The sequence below is a fragment of the Danio rerio genome, chromosome 22, assembly GCF_052040795.2.
Source record: "Danio rerio strain M-AB ecotype USA chromosome 22, GRCz13ab, whole genome shotgun sequence".
NCBI lineage: Eukaryota > Metazoa > Chordata > Actinopteri > Cypriniformes > Danionidae > Danio > Danio rerio.
In genome coordinates, this window is record NC_141042.1 from 27,725,817 (window position 1) to 27,745,869 (window position 20,053).

The following is a 20,053-nucleotide window of genomic DNA, read 5'->3' on the forward strand; positions in this document are numbered from 1 at the left end:
CAGTCAACTCTGCTTCACACCTTAAGTTCATCAGCATACGCTGCGAGAAAAGCAGTCTGCATAGAGGTAAATGTTGAGTGCTAGCGCAAAAAGGAACAAAAGCCATCGGCAGCGTCACACCACCCCATAGCGGTGGTTTTAAATATGCAATGGAGCCAGATGTACCTCTGGGTACGTATTTCGTGGTCTCCAGGTATGTAGACAGAGGTATCCTATCCACAATGAGCCTGTGTTGAATACGGTAAATATTTTCTAGGGAAATTAAATAAAAAATAATGAACAGTAACACCAAAAAAGTATTAATAATTCAGTACTGTACCACTAAACTAATGCAATAATGACACACTATGCAATTTTGACTACGATTCCAATAATCTTAGGCTAGAACCTGCAGTCTTTGATTGTTGTTTTGACTTGACTTGTTTTGAATGACAACTGATTAATTGCAATCAGGTCCAGAAAATGTGGAAAACATTGATCAAAAACATACATTTCAAAAGAAACACATTTCAAATCTAGTACTCTTGTTCTCAAACATTGAACTAGTAGACTATGCCTGGAATTCGTTTAAAAGTCTGATATGTTTTGTACTACTTCTATTGACTTTCATTTAGTTTAGATTGATGATGCACAGGGCTTAATTAGTGCCAGAACACGCCAGATTCGGATCCGGCTCCTCTGAAATCTGATCCGACACCTTATTTTCTGATTCCCCTCCTCAACCACCCTCCTCCCCTATCCGCTGTTCACTTTCTACCGCGACTCCTCAACCCTCTTAACTTTCGTCCGCAACTCCCCTCCACCATCCAATGCCCCGCCACAAACCCCCCAATTATCTCTGAGCTCAGGGTTCTCTCCCGGGACAGCATGCCAAACCTGCTATTAACGCCAAGCATATCTAAGTGTTAATTCTTGAAGCATAATGAAATATCAAAGTGTGCGATCCTGTCTTAAATAACAATAGATCTTTTTTTTTTTTTTACATACAAGTTTAATGAACAAAAAAAATTAAGTATACTTAAACAAAAATACAATACATTTGTAGTTAAAACAACAAAAAAACGATGGATACAAGAAACACATCAATTAAATACATCAAACAAAAAAAACAAAAGTATACTAAATAACAAAAAGCAAAACTAAGGGTATAATTAAGCAAAAAAAAACAGTGAACAAACTATAAACAAAATCGATAAAAATACAAAAACATAGTAGACAACGAAAAGTTGTTTAGCTGCAACTTAAACACTGTTTTGTTTCGTAAAACCATGCATCATGACTGCCGTTATGTTCCTGACAGACTCGTTCTGGATGAATCCTCAGTTTCTGATTAAACTGGAGGAGCAGGATGACGACCCGACTGATAATGAAGCAGGATGCAGCTTTGTTGTGGGACTGATCCAGAAGAACCGCCGCAAAATGAGGAAGGTCGGAGAGGACATGAACACCATCGGCTTTGCAATCTATGAGGTGAGCAGCCTAAAACAACTCTCGCAGTGACTTTATAGTCTGAATCAACTTCCAGCCTATTCTATTCAAGAACTGTCAGAAGTGATAGAAACATAGTTAGTAATATGTTCTTTGTTGTCGTCCACAGGTTCCTGACCAGGTATGATCTGAGGATACTGAAGCACAAAATCTCTAGACACGCAGTACAACGCCCATTTGGCTTGTTTCACAAAGCCAACAAACGGATTCGATTCAATTTTCATACTGAATTTTTTTTTTTTCTGACACTTAATTATTAATCTCCTACAATAGCGTTTAAGTTACAACCACCAAACAAGGGGTGTACGGAGACCCTGAAGGGACGTGATGGCAGGGAAGAAAATAGGTGGGAGAAAAAAAATAGAGTGATAGAAAAGGTTCTAAGTTTTTGCTAGGATTCTCTCGTGTTTTACTCTTCTATTCCGCTATCTAGTATTTTCCCATATTTCTTATATAGACCATTTTGAGGGATGTAAACAAAAACAATGGTCAAAAACATAATTTCTATTTTACATTTTTAATTTCTATAGCTTCTGAGAATCCAAAAAGAGCCACATATTGATAATAATGTTATGATAACTGTTTTAACATTAAGTTATGATCGAATTACATTTTGTTACAGTTATAAAATAGTTTGAAAACACGCAGGAAATCTTCATGGGCCAATGACATGACCACATTGAAAGAGTCTATATTTTTAAAAATGTCTGCATTCACTTTCTTTCCATTAAAGCTGTGCGTCAATCATCGCCCTTCATGTGCAACCTCTGAATCAGCGAATGCAGGTTTAAGCACTGATTGACGGGCACGCTAAGTATGATAAACCGATCCCAGATTTTTTTAGTTTTAGTTCGGATCATGTTCTCACTGCAATCAAAACGCTCCAGGGTTAGTTTGAAACCGTACCCAAAGCCTCTTCACCTCTTTTTGGTCCACTTTTGGTGCACACTCGAATACGATTGTTACATTGACACCTGCCCAAACTTGCATATGAAAGCGGACGGCTGTTGTTTAAGGGTCTATTCAATAAAAACAAACACCTGGACGTATTTTATTTTGCTTATTACATGGCTACTCGCCACAAAACATAAATATTTAAAACAAACAATTATTCTGAGCCGTAACAGCTTATTGATTCTGCAAATATGGTAAAAGTTGATGAATGGAGCTGACGGAGCATACACTAACCTGTGTATCGTTCACTCACAAGTTTTGGCGCCTATCAGACAGAAATATGGATACAAACACTGTGATGTGAACATGTTTACTGACAGCAGTCATTGTGTTGCAGTTTGTGGGACAGCGGAACGTCCATCTGGATCGTAACTTTTTCGTGCGACATGCATCAGCTGCTCGGTCCGAGACCTTCATCAACCTGCGGGAGGTTTGCTCTCGCTTCTGTCTGCCCCCCGGCGAGTACCTCATCGTGCCCTCTACTTTTGAGCCCAACAAAGATGGTGACTTCTGTGTCCGCGTTTTCTCAGAAAAACAAGCAGAGTTCCAGTGAGTTTCAGATACATTAATTGAGTAGCCATCAGCTCTTAAGAAAGATCTCACTGAAACTGATCTGTTTTCTAGAGAGCTTGATGATCCTGTCGAGTCCAAGGTTGCGGAGGTAAATGTTTCCACCCTGTCAAACACGAGTATGGTACTGTTTTATTACACAAAAATGCTTTATATAGATCTCAATTTTGTAGATTGAAATAACAGAGGGTGATATTGATAGCCGCTTCAAGAAACTGTTTGGACAGCTTGCTGGAGCTGTGAGTATTACAGGATATTGATGCAATCAAGCCATTTTTGTTCAAAATACTTTTATAATCCATATCTATGATCTTTTTTATCCACAAGGACTGTGAGATCTCTGCATTTGAGCTGCAAAAAATCCTGAACAATGTGATAGCTAAACGTAAGCGTTCTGATCACTTTCATAAGCCATATTGAACACTTTTACAGTACAAATACAATTCTTAATTGTTTATAATTACTTTTTCAAGGCAAAGAGATTAAAACTGATGGATTTAGTTTGGAGACTTGCCGCAACATGGTGAACCTACTGGATGTATCCTTTTAATAAGTCTGCAGCATGTAGTGAACTTGATCATTTTAATAACTGTCACGTTTGGCGGATTGAAACAGGAACAAAAAAGGTGTAGGATCCAAGTGTAGTTTAATGATGAACATTGTGCAGTGACAGAGAACCAAAAATCCAAAAATCTAAAGTAACAAAGTATCAAACAAACAAACAAGGAACTAAAAGTGATTAAACTTGAACTTAGACTCGGCAACTACGACAGGATACAAGACCGGAATCAAGAACAACAACCAACAAGGACGAACGACGAACTAACAAACAATGGAGAAATGGCTGTATATATAGTCCAGGAAATCAACGGTAAAACAGAGACAGCTGTGAATACAAATCAGTGTAAGTGAGTTGCGGTGTGTGCGCGTGGTATGTATGGATTTGTAGTTCTTGGGCGCTGCAGTTCACTCTCAGAATTCGTCGAACTACAGCGCCCTTAGGTGGTTACTAAAAGTCATGATAACTGATAGTCATGACAATAACATTCATTCATTCATTTTCCTTTGGCTTAGTCCCTTTATTCATTAGGGGTCACCGCAGTGGAATGAACCACCAACTTATCCAGCATATGTTTTCTGAAACTGCAATTCATCAAAATTCTTCTGGTCCTGGCTCCATATGGAGCACATATCTATTGACCCCCACTGTTAAAATGTCCAGCTTTACAGCAGAAAAAAAGGTGTATACAGCCTGGTACAAAGAACGATTTTGGTTCATATAGCTAATATTACCCTTCATGACAACTGTGAGAGGGTGAAACTCGTCCGTTTCCTTTATATCAGGTTATATTAAGTCTGCATAATTAAGGGCGTGGCCACTTGAGTGACAGCTAGGTCTCACTGGTTGTTGTCACTTCACCAGCTGATTCCAGCTGATTAGCTGCTGAACTAGGCATATACATCTTATTTTCATTTTGTTTAATGTGGCTTTACACAGTCAGTTGCCTTTTGGAATTATTTCTTCCAATTATCAGATGATATAGCATGATGTGTGCACTTAATTGTGCTCATAAACCATTCATGTGGCCTCTGTTTCCCAGGTGAGCGAAATTATACACATATATACCATCTTTATAAATGTATTTGTTTTATATAAGATAATTTATCATTTATAACTTTCTTGAATGCTCTCCAGAAATTGACAGATTGATTAGCTGTAGGCTCTAGAACAGTTATCTGTAGCGTCATACAGTGTTATGCCTGCATTTTATAAATAGCCTTGCATTTACTAACACAGACTATATTTTAAGTGTTTGGAAGTAATTTGTGTTTTCCGACTAGAACCAGTGGCCTTCTTGCTGTAGGGCGACAGTACTTACCACCGAGCCACCGTGTCGCATCCCCCCCGACCCCCCACCCCCCACATATTTTTAATAATATGTTGAAATTACTGGAGTTACTGTAGTACACTAAGATACTATTGTAATATTAATTATTACTAATACTAATGATAATAATATTATTATTACAATATTATTATTACTCATGTAGCATTTTGCATGTTTTATTTGTGTCATTTGTAATTAGCTTTTTAAATGTCTACGTATTTTTTACGCATTGACATTTTTGAGGGATTAACAGATATTTAAGAAATTATTTCATATTTAATGACACTCGTTTTAATTAATAATTATTTTATGTCAAGTCACAACAATGATGTTATGTTTTTAGTTTTATTTAACTATAATGATAATAATAACCCAAATAAATTTAGATCATGGGAAAATTGGTGAACATTTGGCTAAATGGTGGCTGAATTTCTACCATCACAATAGTAAGAAAATGTACAATTATAAAAATAAATATATATATATATATATATATATATATATATATATATATATATATATATATATATATATACATACAGTATATATATATATATATATATATATATATATATACACAGTATATATATATATACAGTATATATATATATATATATATATGTATGTATATATATATATATATATATATACAGTATATATATATATATATATATATATATATATATATATATATATATATATGAAGGCCTGTCCCTAAACAATTGGCATTGGAGAGGGTGAAAAAATTACAACAACAGTATACAATCTCATCTGTGCGTAAATGTAGTAGAAAATGGTTAAAAATAAAATAAAAATAAATAAATAAATAGCCCATATACCCACCCCTAACAACTCTCTCTGGGGCATAAACATACAAAATAAGCGTGAAAGCCTGTCCATAAACAGCTGTCATTAATTTTGTTACCAATTAGGGCTGCACAATATTGGAAAAATTTGACATTGTGATATAGATATACATAACATGATTTCACCAGATGATTTTAATAACTCCAAAAAACAAACAAAAACTGCTATGGGGTAGCTCAAATAATGTGTCGGTGCTCTTTGATATATATATATAAAATACGGTGACGCACTGCTGCCACACTTTTTTTTTTTCACACTCAGCTATGTCATTATAACGAGATCTTTTCTCGTTAAAACTACATAATTATCTCATTAAAGCTACATCTTTTCTCATAAAAACGACATAACTTTATAATGACATAATTAAGTTGTTATTTCCACATCGTGTTAATTTCTATATGAGCCACAAGATGGCAGAATTAGACAGGTCAATGTGCATGCTTTGAGTAAAATCTTTAAGGTTCCCAAATTATAGATCTTTTTTTTTTTTTGGCCTTTTTGCCTTTACTGAGAGGATAGGACAGTATTTTAGACAGGAAACAAAGTGGGAGAGAGAGAGGGGGGGTAGGGTTGGGAAATGTCCTTGAGCCGGGATTCGAACTCGGGACACCCTGAGGTGCTACTGCACCATATGTCAGTGCGCTAACCACGCTATTGCGCTAAATTATAGATCTTTAATATGGGAATTTACCAGGCATATTCTTTTATATTACCAGGCATATTATGATGTGTTGACTTGTTGTTCCAGAATAACCTTTTGACATTAAATGTAACCCATAAATAGCTGTAAAAGGTTGTGAAACACTGTAGGCGTTTAATAGCCTTTTTGCAAGACATGATGTACTATAATTAATTTATTTAGCACAACATAGTTTTATACCGTTTTAACTGCCTATATTGCATATCACATTTGGTTTATATGTTAGTATTTTTTGTTGGTGTTGAGCCAGAACATCCTGTTTCTACATCTCTTCACCTTCAAAATTGATTCTGTCTTTCCAACATTCCATCATCTCCGATTGCAACTTTTAAGGGTGGGCCAAGTGACATTATGTCACCAAAGTGCTACATTAAATTTGTTGTTATTTTCCAATTAAAACAAGACGTTTAATAACTAAAGGTTGGCTTGAACGCATTTAAACATTAGGCAAGACTGTATCCATGGCAGATAAATGTTTGTTTTTTAAGTGTCTGTGCAAAAAAGAATAAAACACAAAGACTAAAGACTAAAATATGGAAAAACTGCCAGATGGTACAGCACTTTGCTCACAATTATGATTATTAAGTTGCAGTTGTATAATAATAATAATAATAATTTGTTGTTGTTGTAAATATTTTAGGTGTTTAATTTTATATCTGTAGATTGCAGCACAACAGAACAACATTGCTTCATTTATTAGCTCATTATTGTCACTTGGTTCATTCTTCTTAATATAAGGACTAGTGCCTACTGCAGAATTAGTTAGACCAGGGGTACTTTTACGAAAACCATCATTAACTATGGTCGCAAATTCAGTCTTTCAAACATAATTCGTTGATTTGGCATTGACATTATATCTTACTTAATAATAATAACAATATTAATAATAATTTTATTATTAGTAGTAGTATTATTATTGTTGTTAGGATTTTTTTTTTCATTTCTTCATTTTTTTCATTTCTTAATAAAGTAAATTGCAACTATAAATTATTTATAGAACTTATATATGAAATTACATGTTAGCTAAGTGGTTTTATGTTTTGGTTTTATGTCCAAAACAAATAAAGGATTTTTTAAATGCGTGTGCATGTAAAACAGCATAAGCTAATTTGCACAGAAAAATATGCAGTTTTTCTGCAAAGTGAGGTTTAATATGTTAAACTAATTTCAGGAGGAGTATGCGCTCATGATTGACCCAACTGGCTCATATTAGCTAATCACGATCCTCCAATCAAAGGATCCTATATAGTTCCTATTTATATCCTCTTTTTCTCTCTACAACTATCTTCGTCTTGAATAAATCCCTCCTCCTCCCCTTCTTCCACCTTTAACTAGGACGGGCAGCACGGTGGCCCAGCAACTAGCAGGAATTCCAATGGGCCTGGCTCCTTGCTGGGACATCTGGCGTTTCTGCGCGGAGCAGGCACTTTCTTACCATGTCTGCGTGGGTTTCCCCTGGGTTCCCCGGTTTCCTCTCAAGGCCCAAATACGCTCTACACTATACACCAAATAAACCTAAGTCTCTTTTACAAGACGTCTCGCTCTCAGGAAGTTCACCTTAGCCTTAGCTGCGGGGGAGTTTTGAGATCGTCCTGAGCTCAATCTCCCCTCGCCCTACAAAGGGAGGGAGCCCCAGACTCGAGGAACCCTTGAGCTCAGGGCTCTCTCCCAGGACAGCATGCCAAACAAGCTCTTGTTGTAAATCATGAGTTAAGTGTGAACTCTTGAAAGAAGTTACTCATTTAGAGCGTCATTATGGACGCTTTAAGTTAACATGGTTCAAATGAAGGATCTGCGACAAAGCAACTACGATTTTTAGAGACACTCGCCACTACATTGACCTTTAACCAAACGATGCATACAATGATAGTTCAGCCGCAAGTTACGTAAATGAACGCATTCAAGAAACCATCTGACCTAATGCAGCCTCTCTTTCCAGAATTTTCATCAAAATTATTTGGAGACAAGAAAAGAGGCATTATTGGATTAAATGAATAACAAAGTGATTTTACAGATTTCAAAGGAAATATCTTAATATTAAATAGTAGCCTAATCAAAAGCTTGACAACGAAGATCCTAACAATAATCTTCATGCATACATCATTTTGAAGTTAAAATAAGTGAAACAGGCTATTTGTTAGTCTTTTATTTAAAAATTTATATGAATTAATAATTGTTCCTCTCAGAGGTGGTGTAGGTAAAAATATGTGATGCAATGTCAGACTGCTGTTTGCACATTTAACAATGATATGATATTTATATGAGATTAGAGTGTTAGCTCAGTAGTTTTATGTTTTAGAATAGAATATGCAATGTTCTCAATAATATTTGTAAAGGAAACATTGCCACTATATGTGCCATTTAAAGTACATACATTTAAAATAATATAGAAAACTAGTACATGCAAGAAGTTGTTACTTCACCCCAATTAGAGCGTCATTAAGGAGGTATAACTAACGTGGTTCAAGGGATCTGTGACGGAGAAACTACACTTTTGGGAAAACACTGGTTACTACATTGTTCATTTCCCAAACGATGCATTGTACTATGATAGTTAAGCCACTAGTTATGTTATTGTTTGGGAAACGCACCTCTGGATTTCAAGTAAAAAGCTGGTCTAAAGTCCAGCGCAGAGCACGTTAGTTATGCACCTCAAACGCGTAGGATGTAAAGCAATACACAAATATCTTTACATATAAAAAAGGATTAAAATGTTACAAAAATTATTATTTAATATAAAAAAACACCTCCATGCCGCTTTCATGTCCGGGGAGCTTTTTTTCAGTTTATTCATAACAATTTACATTTGTATAGTGTTATTATCATTACTAGCATCGTTTAGTAAATGCATATTTATATTTGTTTTAATAAAAACAAGTTTAGATTTGTCCACCAGTCGGGTTTTGGAGATGTTTCTGCGGATTTATGCCGAATGATTTTAGAAGTATCATAACTAAAACCATAATATATAAACTAAAAAGTAACTTGTATTTAATGTTTACAATGCAAATCCAATTAGATTCCCTTTTTTTGGTAAACAAAGCAAGTCTCTCATATAATATCTCTACTAAAAGACAGAAAATATTACTGTACAAACTATTGTAAATAAATCATATGAACATTTTTCATATTAGTCAATAATATTACTGTAATTAATTTAAAAACTTAATAAATAATAATTTACACACATTTACACAAGTAAATAAACAAAATCAATGATGAGCTAAACATCTGTGGAATTCTGTGCGCTCAGATTTCGTGTGGGCGTATAACTAACGTGGTTTAAACGATGGATCTGCGTCTGAGAAACTACAGATTTTGCATCGTACTGTGATAGATCTGCCACGAGTTACGTCGTTGTTTGGGAAACGCACCACAGTCTCTCATCTACCATTGTCCTTAAGAGCCAGTTGCCACACCATGGTGCATTTGCTATTTACATGGACATGGCTATATACATTTACTTGTAAGTAGAAAAACTGAACTCTAGTGAGAAAACGGTTAAACAGGGGTGCGTTTCCCAAACAATGACTTAACCCCTTACAGAAAAAAAAAAACGTAAAATTACAGATTTTTTACATATTAATTTTTTTTTGTCAAGCACAAATATTTGTTTAAAAACTATTTCTAAATTCAGTTCTAATTTCTAGCAAATTAATACATGAACAATAATCAAAAAACTGAGTTATCCAAACACGCCCTATTCTTAACCCCATATGCTGATGCAGACATCACCAAATCCCGATAGGTGGACAAATCTAAACTTGTTTTATTAAAGCAAATATTAATATGCATAATAAAATATAATAACAATCATAAACTAATAATTATAACAGGCGACGCAGTGGGTAGCACGTTCACCTCACAGCAAAAAGGTCACTGGTTCGAACCTCGGCTGGGTTTGCATGTTCTCCCTGTGTTTGCGTGGGTTTCCTCCGGGTGCTCCGGTTTCCCCCAAAAGTCCAAATACATGTGGTATTGGTGAATTGGATATGCTAAAATTGTCCATAGTGTATGTGGGTGTGAGTGAGTGTGTGTGGATGTTTCCCAGTGATGGGGGATGCACAGTGGCTCAGTGGTTAGCACTGTCGCCTCATAGCAAGGTCGATGGTTCGAGTCCCGGCTGTGCCAGTTGACCTTTCTGTGTGAAGTTTGCATGTTCTCTTCATGTTGGCATGGATTTTATCTGGGTGCAAGATTTCCCCCGCAGTCCAAACACATGTATAGGTGTTTCCCAGTACTGGGTTGTGGCTGGAAGGGTATCTGCTGCATAAAACATATGCTGGAATAGTTGGTGGTTCATTACAGTATATAAATATAGTCCTAAGCTGAAGGAAAATGAATAAATGATTGAATGTACAATTTGTACAAGAAAATAAAGGACGAATCGTAGGAAATCATACGAATTAGTCACTAATTCACCCAAACATCAAACAAATAGGAATTGCTATGAGAATGTGTGTTTTTTTTTCTTTTTTGTCTAGTTTATTCTTTCCTTTACTAATGGTTCAGAAAGACGGCACTGGAAAACTAGGCCTGCTTGAATTTAAGATTCTGTGGACTAAAATTGAGCTGTTCGTGGTATGTGCTCACCTGCTTCTGTCATATTATTTCCACATTTTGACTCAAATGTCTTAACGCCTGTTTCCGTGTCTTCAGGACGTCTACAGTAAAAATGACAAAGACCAGTCTGGCACAATGAGCTCTATGGAGATGAGAGAAGCCGTAGAGAAAGCAGGTCAGACATTTTGTGTCTTAAAGGAACAGTGTACCCCAAAAATGGGTTAGAGTTCCTGGATTAACATCTATGTTGATCCTGAAAACATTCCAATCAGAATTAAGGGATACGTTTACTGTTTATGTTAAGTTCAGATTTAAAAGTTAGGGTTGTGTTCATCTACATGATTGTTATCCAACAATTATTCCCCTCTAATTTTGGTAATAATACAGTTTAATAGAGTTATGGTTGGGTTTAGGGGTAGGGAATAGGTATGGATGCCATTTTATAAATAAATTGACATTCCAGGATCAACATAGATGTTAATCCAGGATCACATCGTACTTGGCAAAAATGACCATTCTGATATCATTTAATCCCCTTATGTCTTTCATGCAGGGTTTTCTCTGAATAATGCTCTACACCAGATCCTTGTTGCACGATACAGCGAATCCAACCTCACCATCGACTTTGACAACTTTGTGGCCTGTCTTATACGCCTCGAATGCATGTTCAGTAAGTTCTTGATGAAGAAAAAAATCTGATCATTCAAAGTCTGTGTGAACCGTAAGTTGCTGCGACTTTAACTTCAGTGTGTTGATGTACTTCCAACTGAAATGGAATATTAAATAAGGGGCGGGGCTTTTTTGTGCATCATTCTTTTGTAGCAAACTAACAATAAGAGGGACGTGGCTAAGAATATTGTGGCTGAAGCATCAAACTGACATTATCGGAGAAGAACCGCAACTCTAATCGCAGAAGCAAATGCTCAGATTTTAAGTGAAGATTACCAAAACAAACTTTTTTCAGTGGATTAACTTGTATCGACAAACAAATACATTACTCTGATTAAGAGTCTACCATGTAAACAGCCATTTTTGATTCATTTAATTTGATTAGGGTCATGATGGAACTAAACAGAAATCGGATTAATACATGTGGAATAACATGTAAAACGAGATCATGAAAGTAACATTCAAAAAGCAGCTCACCTTAATCATATTATTGTCTAACTAAGATTAAGGCAAATAATTCGATTACTGACGTCCATGTAAACATAGTCCGTGTGCTCAAGCGAAATAAACATTGTCAGTTTTGATTTCACACAGACATTAATTGTGAGTTTATATATCTCATTTTCAGAGGCATTTAAGGTGCTGGACAAGGACAAGAATGGCACCGTCGAGCTGAACATGATTGAGGTTTGTATTATTGTTAGTCATGTGACAATCAGTGAAGCTTCTGGAACGATCTACAATCCTGTTTAATATCCAATTTTTTGAAGAAAAACATTTTCATATTGGGGAATTTTCTTTTTTTGAGATCTGTTTTGAGCCAAAATCTAAAGATATAAGTATTATTGTTAACTGGACTTCACTAATGTAGACGTGGAAAAAACAGCATCTGAAAGTTACATTTAGGGGTCACAATTTTCCACAAAGTTCCAGCAATAATTTTTTGTTTAAGCTATTAAATATAAGGGTCACCAGTTAAAACAAAAAATAATATCTGAAAGTTGCATTTGGGGGTCAGTTTTTGCATGAATGTTCATTTTTTTGACCCACTCTTTTGTCATTTCTAAGAGGGCATTAGTATTGTAGTAATTAAGCATTAATATTATCATTGACGTTTTTTTTCCAATTTTGAATTCATTTTTAGCTAATTAAATGAAATGTAGTAATTAAATATGAGTTATCAGTTAGTTAAAATGAATATAACATCATACCATTGAATTTGTAGAAAGTTTGTCTTTAAATGTCAGTATTGGTGTGGTTTTTGTGAGACTAATGTATACGGACATTCTACCAGAAATGTACATTTTCACTTATAAAAAATGTAATAGGGCCTGACAAAAAAAAATCAAACAAAAACAAGCATAAAATCATACAATTCAATAGATAGAACACAGCAATGATCACTGTCAGCTTCTCACTTTCGAGTAGCCTTAGCGGTGTATTGCAAGCATTTTATGTTAAATTTAATGCAAATATGACAGGACTGACAATTGTAAATGTATTTGTATTATATATTTGTAGTATTTATGTGTAGAATTTATTCAGAAATTCATGTTTTAATCAATTGATGTGAATGATATCAACTTAAACTTGCTATTTCTGAAGGTTGTTTTTTTCTAAATAACAGTTTTTAGCATAACAAAACTATTAAAGCTGTTGGCTCAATTGAGCTGAGGACAAGGACAGGGTTTGTACATTTGTTAAGTGCTTAATAAAGAAAAACAATCTGAGAACCAAATGAACGCATATACCTTTACAGAACAACTCACAAGTCAACCATCAGTCCCTTTTAGACATTTTGGTTATGAAATATTTCTTATTCACTGTATTTGTTTTTATTTCAGGGACAGATCATGTAGGTTTCTGGTAGAATTTCCAATAGGCCTTTTTGTTACAAGAAATAAGACGTCAAAAAGTTGCATGAACAAGTCAAGTTATGCGTAAATGTTTTTTTTTTTCAATTGTGAAGTCATTCTTGCAAAAAATCGGTATTTTAGTATCTAAATATAAGCGTTGTCAATTTAATGAGATAAATACGCCATTTGGTGGTCAGTTTGTGAGTGTAATATGTTCATTTTTTGTCCACCTCCGCAAACAATAATGTTATATATTTTAAAATATATTTTGTCTCCCTCTAGTGGCTGAATGTTTCCATGCTCTGAGGAAAGTAAACAAGATTCTGGACGGCTCTGTGGAGTTTCTTACACATCGCACTGATCCAAAGTGAAGAATGTTTTATACATTTAAACAAAATGTGTTGATTCTTGTTCTCCAACATTAGGTCTGCAAATTCATATGCTAAAAACAACCTGTTGACTGTTTAGCATGAAAAACGTTATTCTTCGGGTGGTTTAGTAGTTTTGTTAAATTACTTTTTTAATAATACACTTTAGGGCAATTGCTAGCTAAACTAGAGTACTATTATATATGGCAAAATATGATTTATAATTTAATACAGAATTAATTTTGCTCATGGTTTGTAAAAAGTAGTAACTGTGGATACGGGTATAGGAAACTGTATGTTTTCCTTCTCTATGTCTAAATGGGGTATGCTACCATCTTAAATAAGTAATAAATACTTGAATACTTGTCATGTTTAAAAAGGGCTTCGTGAATTTAATAAAAAAATAATAACATTTTGATCTGTGACACTGTCAAAATCATTATCTTTTGTGCAAGCAAATGCTTTCCTCTACAGGTCAATGAAACATTATCAACAGACTTTCTCAATTGTTTAGATACTATAGAGAAATTTATAGAACTCAATGTGATAATTAAAATTAGCACTTATTCTTGTACTTTTTAAAACATAGTTCGAATCACAGATTAGTTCTCTATATCAGAATTTATTTAATACACTTGTATGTATTTTATACTAGTACTTATTTTACTATTTGTTAGCCTACAAGTAAGCAGTACATTTTGGGAAAAAAAAAAAAAAACACTAGTAACATTTCAAATAAACACTACTAGGACAAACGTACTAGTACCTAATGAATAAGGATCAGTGTGTAATGAATCTAATACATTTCTACTTTAATAATAATAATAATGTAATACATAGGTATTAGTATGAAATGATTAAGCACTGATGTATAATAACGTCTATTGCATGTTCTAGCATAGAAATCGCCACAATTGGAATACACAATTTTCAAAACTAAATAGTTAATATAAAAAAAGGGATTACTAGTATGTGACAAATACTAGTAATTAATGGGAAAGATTGGAAATAAATACATTTGCTGCAGAGTGTAACGCGGCTGGGATGAGAATCAGCAACTCTAAGTCCGAGGCCATGGTGCGCCACTGGAAAAAGGTGGTTTGGCATCTCCAGGTTGAAGAAAAAGTCCTTACCCCAGTTGGAGTTCAAGTATCTTGGAATTTTTTTCACGAGGGATGGAAGGATGGAACGTGAGATTGACAGGTGGATCATGGAGCAGCAGCAGTAATGCGGTCAATGTACCGGTCTGTTGTGGTGAACAAGTAGCTGAGCCAAAAGGCAAAGCTCTCTATTTACCTGTCAGTCTATGTTCCTACTCTCACCTATGCTCATAAGCTTTGGGTCATGACCGAAAGGACAAGATCTTGGATACAAGCGGCCGAATTGAGTTTTCTTAGCATGGTGGCAGGGCGCACCCTTATAGATCAGCTCTGTCACCGAGAGGAGCCCGTAGTAGAGCCGCTGCTCTTCCACATCAAGAGAAGTCAGCTGAGGTGGTTCGAGCATCTGTTTCGAATGCCTCCTGGTTGCCTATCCAGGGAGGTGTTCCAGGCATGTCCCACAGGGAGGAGGCCTCAAGGAAAACCCTGACATGCTGTAGGGACTATGTTTCTCGGCTGGCCTGGGAACGCCTCAAGATCCCCCCGGAAAAGCTGGAGGAAGTGTCCTGCGGGCGCCGCGGGACCCGACCAGATTTCTACGGCGCGGGTATAAATTTCCGAATAAATCACGGGAGCGATCGGTAACGGGTTTAATTTGGGACGGGAGCGGGCTGTCTAGCAATATCGCTCCCGACTCCCGAGTATTACACGAGTATTCTAGTGCTACTCGGCTAACTGTTGATACACAGAACTTTAATGTTCCACTGATAAAAATTTTTATGTGACTTTTATCACTTGCCTTGTGTGCTAATAGTAAAGCCTACTTCTTAAAATAAATAAATAGATAATATACATGTATAAATCACACACTTAAGTTACTGACAGAAAAAATGTGGTCATACTTGTAAATGTTTTGATCAACATGTACATTAAAAAATAATGATTTGAATTGTATTTAAAGTGAAGAGAAAATGTTGCACTGCTAGTGTTCATTGGTGCTGCTCACATCTTTAAACCCAAACTCTTCGATTTGCTGGTATTACTCATGTGCGAGGACCATTGGCCCTCATCTACACCACATCAATAACTCTCAGGCAGAAATCCCACACTGAAGGATGGGGCACTTTTGAGTGGACTCTAAAGCTATGAAAGCAGACAGCGATCTTCTCCAAAGTTGTGGAGGACCTAGGGCTTCATTGGCTAGCCCCTTCATCCATGTAATGAAAGGCATCTACAAGGAAATTGGCCATACCCTTCTTGCCTCACACCAACAGTGAGTTTACCCAGACAAGATGACTTTGTTATTCGGCCAGAGCAGAACCATCATTTACAGCTGCGCTCATCTCTGTTGAGAGTCTACAGAGCAAAGAGTCTACTTAAATCTTCCTCTATATGAAGAGGCATTTCGGCCAACAATACAATCACTATCAAGAAGCTCTGCACCCCAACGGACCTGGCCGATGTCCAGCAGATTTGAGCTTCAACACTGATAATCGAGGCCTTGCTAGGTATACTTGAAGCTCCACAGGTTTGTATTAGACAAGTTGGAGCTAAACTATAGCTAACCAAAGGTTTGGTGACCCTTGTACCAAGGTTGATTCACTCCATTAGAGGTCCAACCAGTCATCTGGTTCCTGGGCAGCTCTGGAACAGTGCCTCCGTTTCAATTCCCTGAAGACAATGAGGGTTTTCTTTACCCAGGTGGACTAAACAGTGGTTGTCCCTTAAAACCATCAGGAAGGTCAGTCCTACATACATTACAGCAAACCTTGTTCCTAGAGGACCATCAGCTCTGCACATTTTGCATCTCTCCTAAACCAAACACACCTGATTCAAATCATCAGCTCATTAGCAGAGACTGAAAGACCCGTAATGGGTGTGCCAGACAAAGGAGACATTTGGTGTTGGTGGCCCTTTAGCATCGCTGATTTACATCATAGCACGATACTTTCTTCTTCTGTCAGCACATCACTAAGTTCTCTTACTGAGAGCAGTCTATGTGCTGGACATTCTGTGCACCACAGCAAATATGCTCGCCAGGGGCAATAGAATCACTGGCCAGTGGATGCCTCAGTAGATCTGGTCTGTCTTCAGGAATTCAGAAGTCGACCACCTCAGAAACAGTGAGTCTATATTTATGCATGTACATGTATGTCCCCGCTTTACAGGCTCAAGTTTTATCTGTCTATACCAGAGGTGGCCAAACTCTGTTTTTGAGAGCCGGTGTCCTGAATATTTTAGTTCCAACCCCTATTAAACACGCCTGAACCAGCTAATCAAGCTCTTTCCAGGTATACTAGAAACTTCCAAGCAGGTGTGTTTGTAGGAAGTTGGAGCTAAACTATGCAGGACAATGCCCCTGCAGGGCCTAGTTTGGGCATCCCAGGTCTAGACCTAATAGTTAAATTAATCTTATTTTCCACGAATATCGTCAATGTTTGGGACTTAGTGTTTGCTCTTTTGCAAGACCCTTATCTGAAGTGTTTTGACATCAGAGCCATAAGTGGATGACATTCTTGATTCTGATTGGCTGGAAGGTGTGCGATAAAGTCCTTCAATGCACAGTTAGTTTCAGTCAGTTTTGATCACTGTGCAACATGAATGTGCTTCCCTCAAACAGCAGAAGCAAACAAAGTAACAGTGACAGTTGACAGAGCCTTCATTTATCAATGTAATCTCGAGGACATCGACGTGTGCTTCACAAGGAGCCTGTAGAGATCAACCAAGCATCACAAATACTGTATGCTCAAAAATATTTGCAAAGAGGTAAGCTAACACATGACACTAGGAGTCAATAGATATGCCTGTGTCACATGCACTTCCTCCTTGTCTGTGTATCATTCAAAGCAGGGACTGAGAGATCTAAGTGTCCAAGATTTGTTTAAATATTGTGCTGCAAAACTGGTTCTAAATAGTCTTAAATTGGCAACCGACTATGCTATAAAAAGTCATAACAAAGGGCTTGCCTTGAGTTAAAGGATTTTAAACGCATTCCATTTCACATCGGGCAGTTCTTAGCCTCAACGTAGTGCATTTATCCTTTAATGCAAGGCAATCTGTAGATCTCAACCCTGTTCCTGGAGATCTACCTTCCTGCAGAGTTCAGCTCCAACCCTGATCAAACACTCTTGAACCAATTAATTAGGACCTAAACAGCACTTGATAATCACAGTCAGGTGTGTTTGATATGGGTTGCGCCTGAATTCTGCAGGAAGGTATATCTCTAGGAATAAGGTTGATCACCCCTGCCGTAGATTATCCTGGACAATTGGTCCTAGAGGGCCGGTGTCCTGCAGAATTTAGCTCCAACTTGCCTCAACACACCTGCCAGGACATTTCTAGCAAGCCTACTGAGAGTTTTGTTTGCTAGCCCAAGTGTGTTTGATAGGGGTTGGATTTAAACTATGCAGGACGCTGGCCCTCCAGGGCAGAGTTTGGGCATACCTGTCTTACATGTTCTAAGACTGTCGCTTTAGTCAAATGAACCTGAATGGTGAGTTAGGATGGCTGACATTAAGTCTGACCCCGCCCCTTCTGAAAGCTCCAAAAGTTTGTGCAAAACAGAAATGTACAACAATTTGTCATTATTTGAAAATACAGAATTCCCTCATTTGCAATAAAATGCAAAGCATGTTCTCTTATCAGTGTCCAGAGTGGTTTTACGTATTCCTTTATAACTAACATACATGAAACTGAACCTGATCATCTTTGGAAGAACAGAAAGACTTTAGTTCAGACACTTTTAGTATAGTTTAAGGCAGTGGTGTCCAAACTCGGTCCTGGAGGGCCAGTGTCATGCATATTTTAGTTCCAACCCCAATTAAGCACACCTGAACCAGCCAATCAAGCTCTTTCCATGTATACTAGACGTCCAGGCAGGTGTGTTGGAGGAAGTTGGAGCTAAACTATGCAGGACACCAGCGCTCTAGGACAGAGTTTGGACATCCCAGGTTTAAGGCATAGGTCTCAATCTCGATTCCTGAAGGGCCGCAGCTCTGCAGTTTTGCTCCAACCTTAATCAACAGACATCTGATTCAACAATACAAAGTGTTCTAGACTACTATGGACTTTTAAGCAGGTGTGAGTTGGGGGTGGTAGGAGCTAAACTATGCAAAAACTAGTTTGAGACCATTAGTTTAAGGTAAAAAGCAAAAATACCCAAATAGGAATGAGGTAGTATTCTCAAGTAGGTTTACTTCAATATTGAATTTCATACATTTAAATCAAATGTTCTCTCATTAATTATCAGTATACCTATACATTTACACACAGTTAGAACCTACTTGGACCTGCACATTCCCAGCTTTACCACAATTTGTATTGTTCAAGACCACAGATTAGACTCTTTTTCAGTTAGCCAGAGGAGAACTGGTCCCCCAACCGAGCCTGGTTTCTCCCAACATTTGTTTTGTATTTCTGCCAATTGTTCGAGCTTTGGTTCCTTGCCACAGTCATCTTTGACTCTTTGGTTGGGGTCAAGGAGCTGCTTTTTTCCTAGTAAATCATCATTCAACCAAGACATTTGTATTAAACTGGACTGAACCAGTTTTGAACTATATAACTACACTCACTGGCCACTTTTAGTTATTATTAGTACCTGGTTGGACCGTCTTTTGCCTTCAGAACTGCCTTAATACTTGGTGACATAGATTCAACAAGGTTCTGGAAATATTCCTCAGAGGTTTTGGTTCATATTGACATGACAGCATCACGCAGTTGCTGCAGATTTGTCAGCTGCACATCCATGATGTGAATCTCCCATTCCCCCACATTCCAAAGGTGCTCTATTGAATTGAGATTTGGTGACTTTGGAGGCCATTTGAGTACAGTGAACTCATTGTCATGTTCAAGAAAGCACTCTGAGATTATTCACTCTTTATAAAATGGTGCGTAATCCTGCTGGAAGTACTGTAACCATCAGAAGATGGGTACACTGTGGTCATAAAGGGATGGACATGGTCAGCAACAATACTCAGCAAGGCTGTGGCTTTGACTTGGTGCTCAATTGGTACTAATGGGCCCAAATTGT

At 36.9% G+C, this 20,053-nt stretch overlaps 1 protein-coding gene and 1 long non-coding RNA gene across 5 annotated transcripts in view; one reads left to right on the forward strand and one right to left on the reverse strand.

The window, feature by feature from the left end:
- capn2l (calpain 2, (m/II) large subunit, like) overlaps window positions 1-14,360 on the forward strand; it is a 32,896-nt gene extending 18,536 nt beyond the window's left edge. Inside the window, 12 exon segments of one of the 4 annotated variants that reach the window (NM_001003485.3) lie at window positions 1,301-1,470; window positions 1,598-1,609; window positions 2,780-2,991; window positions 3,067-3,103; window positions 3,186-3,251; window positions 3,340-3,397; window positions 3,486-3,550; window positions 10,981-11,049; window positions 11,128-11,206; window positions 11,585-11,701; window positions 12,329-12,387; window positions 13,839-14,360. In NM_001003485.3, the coding sequence (NP_001003485.2) occupies window positions 1,301-1,470; window positions 1,598-1,609; window positions 2,780-2,991; window positions 3,067-3,103; window positions 3,186-3,251; window positions 3,340-3,397; window positions 3,486-3,550; window positions 10,981-11,049; window positions 11,128-11,206; window positions 11,585-11,701; window positions 12,329-12,387; window positions 13,839-13,862 (968 nt within the window). In that variant the 3' untranslated portion in view covers window positions 13,863-14,360. 4 annotated transcript variants of the gene reach the window in all.
- Window positions 14,051-15,620, reverse strand: LOC147838537 (uncharacterized). Its single transcript, XR_015522194.1, has 2 exons — window positions 15,510-15,620; window positions 14,051-15,446 (listed from the first exon to the last, which is right to left on the reverse strand). It is a non-coding gene; the product is annotated as an uncharacterized LOC147838537 (long non-coding RNA).
- Between the last annotated feature and the right edge of the window lie 4,433 nt (window positions 15,621-20,053).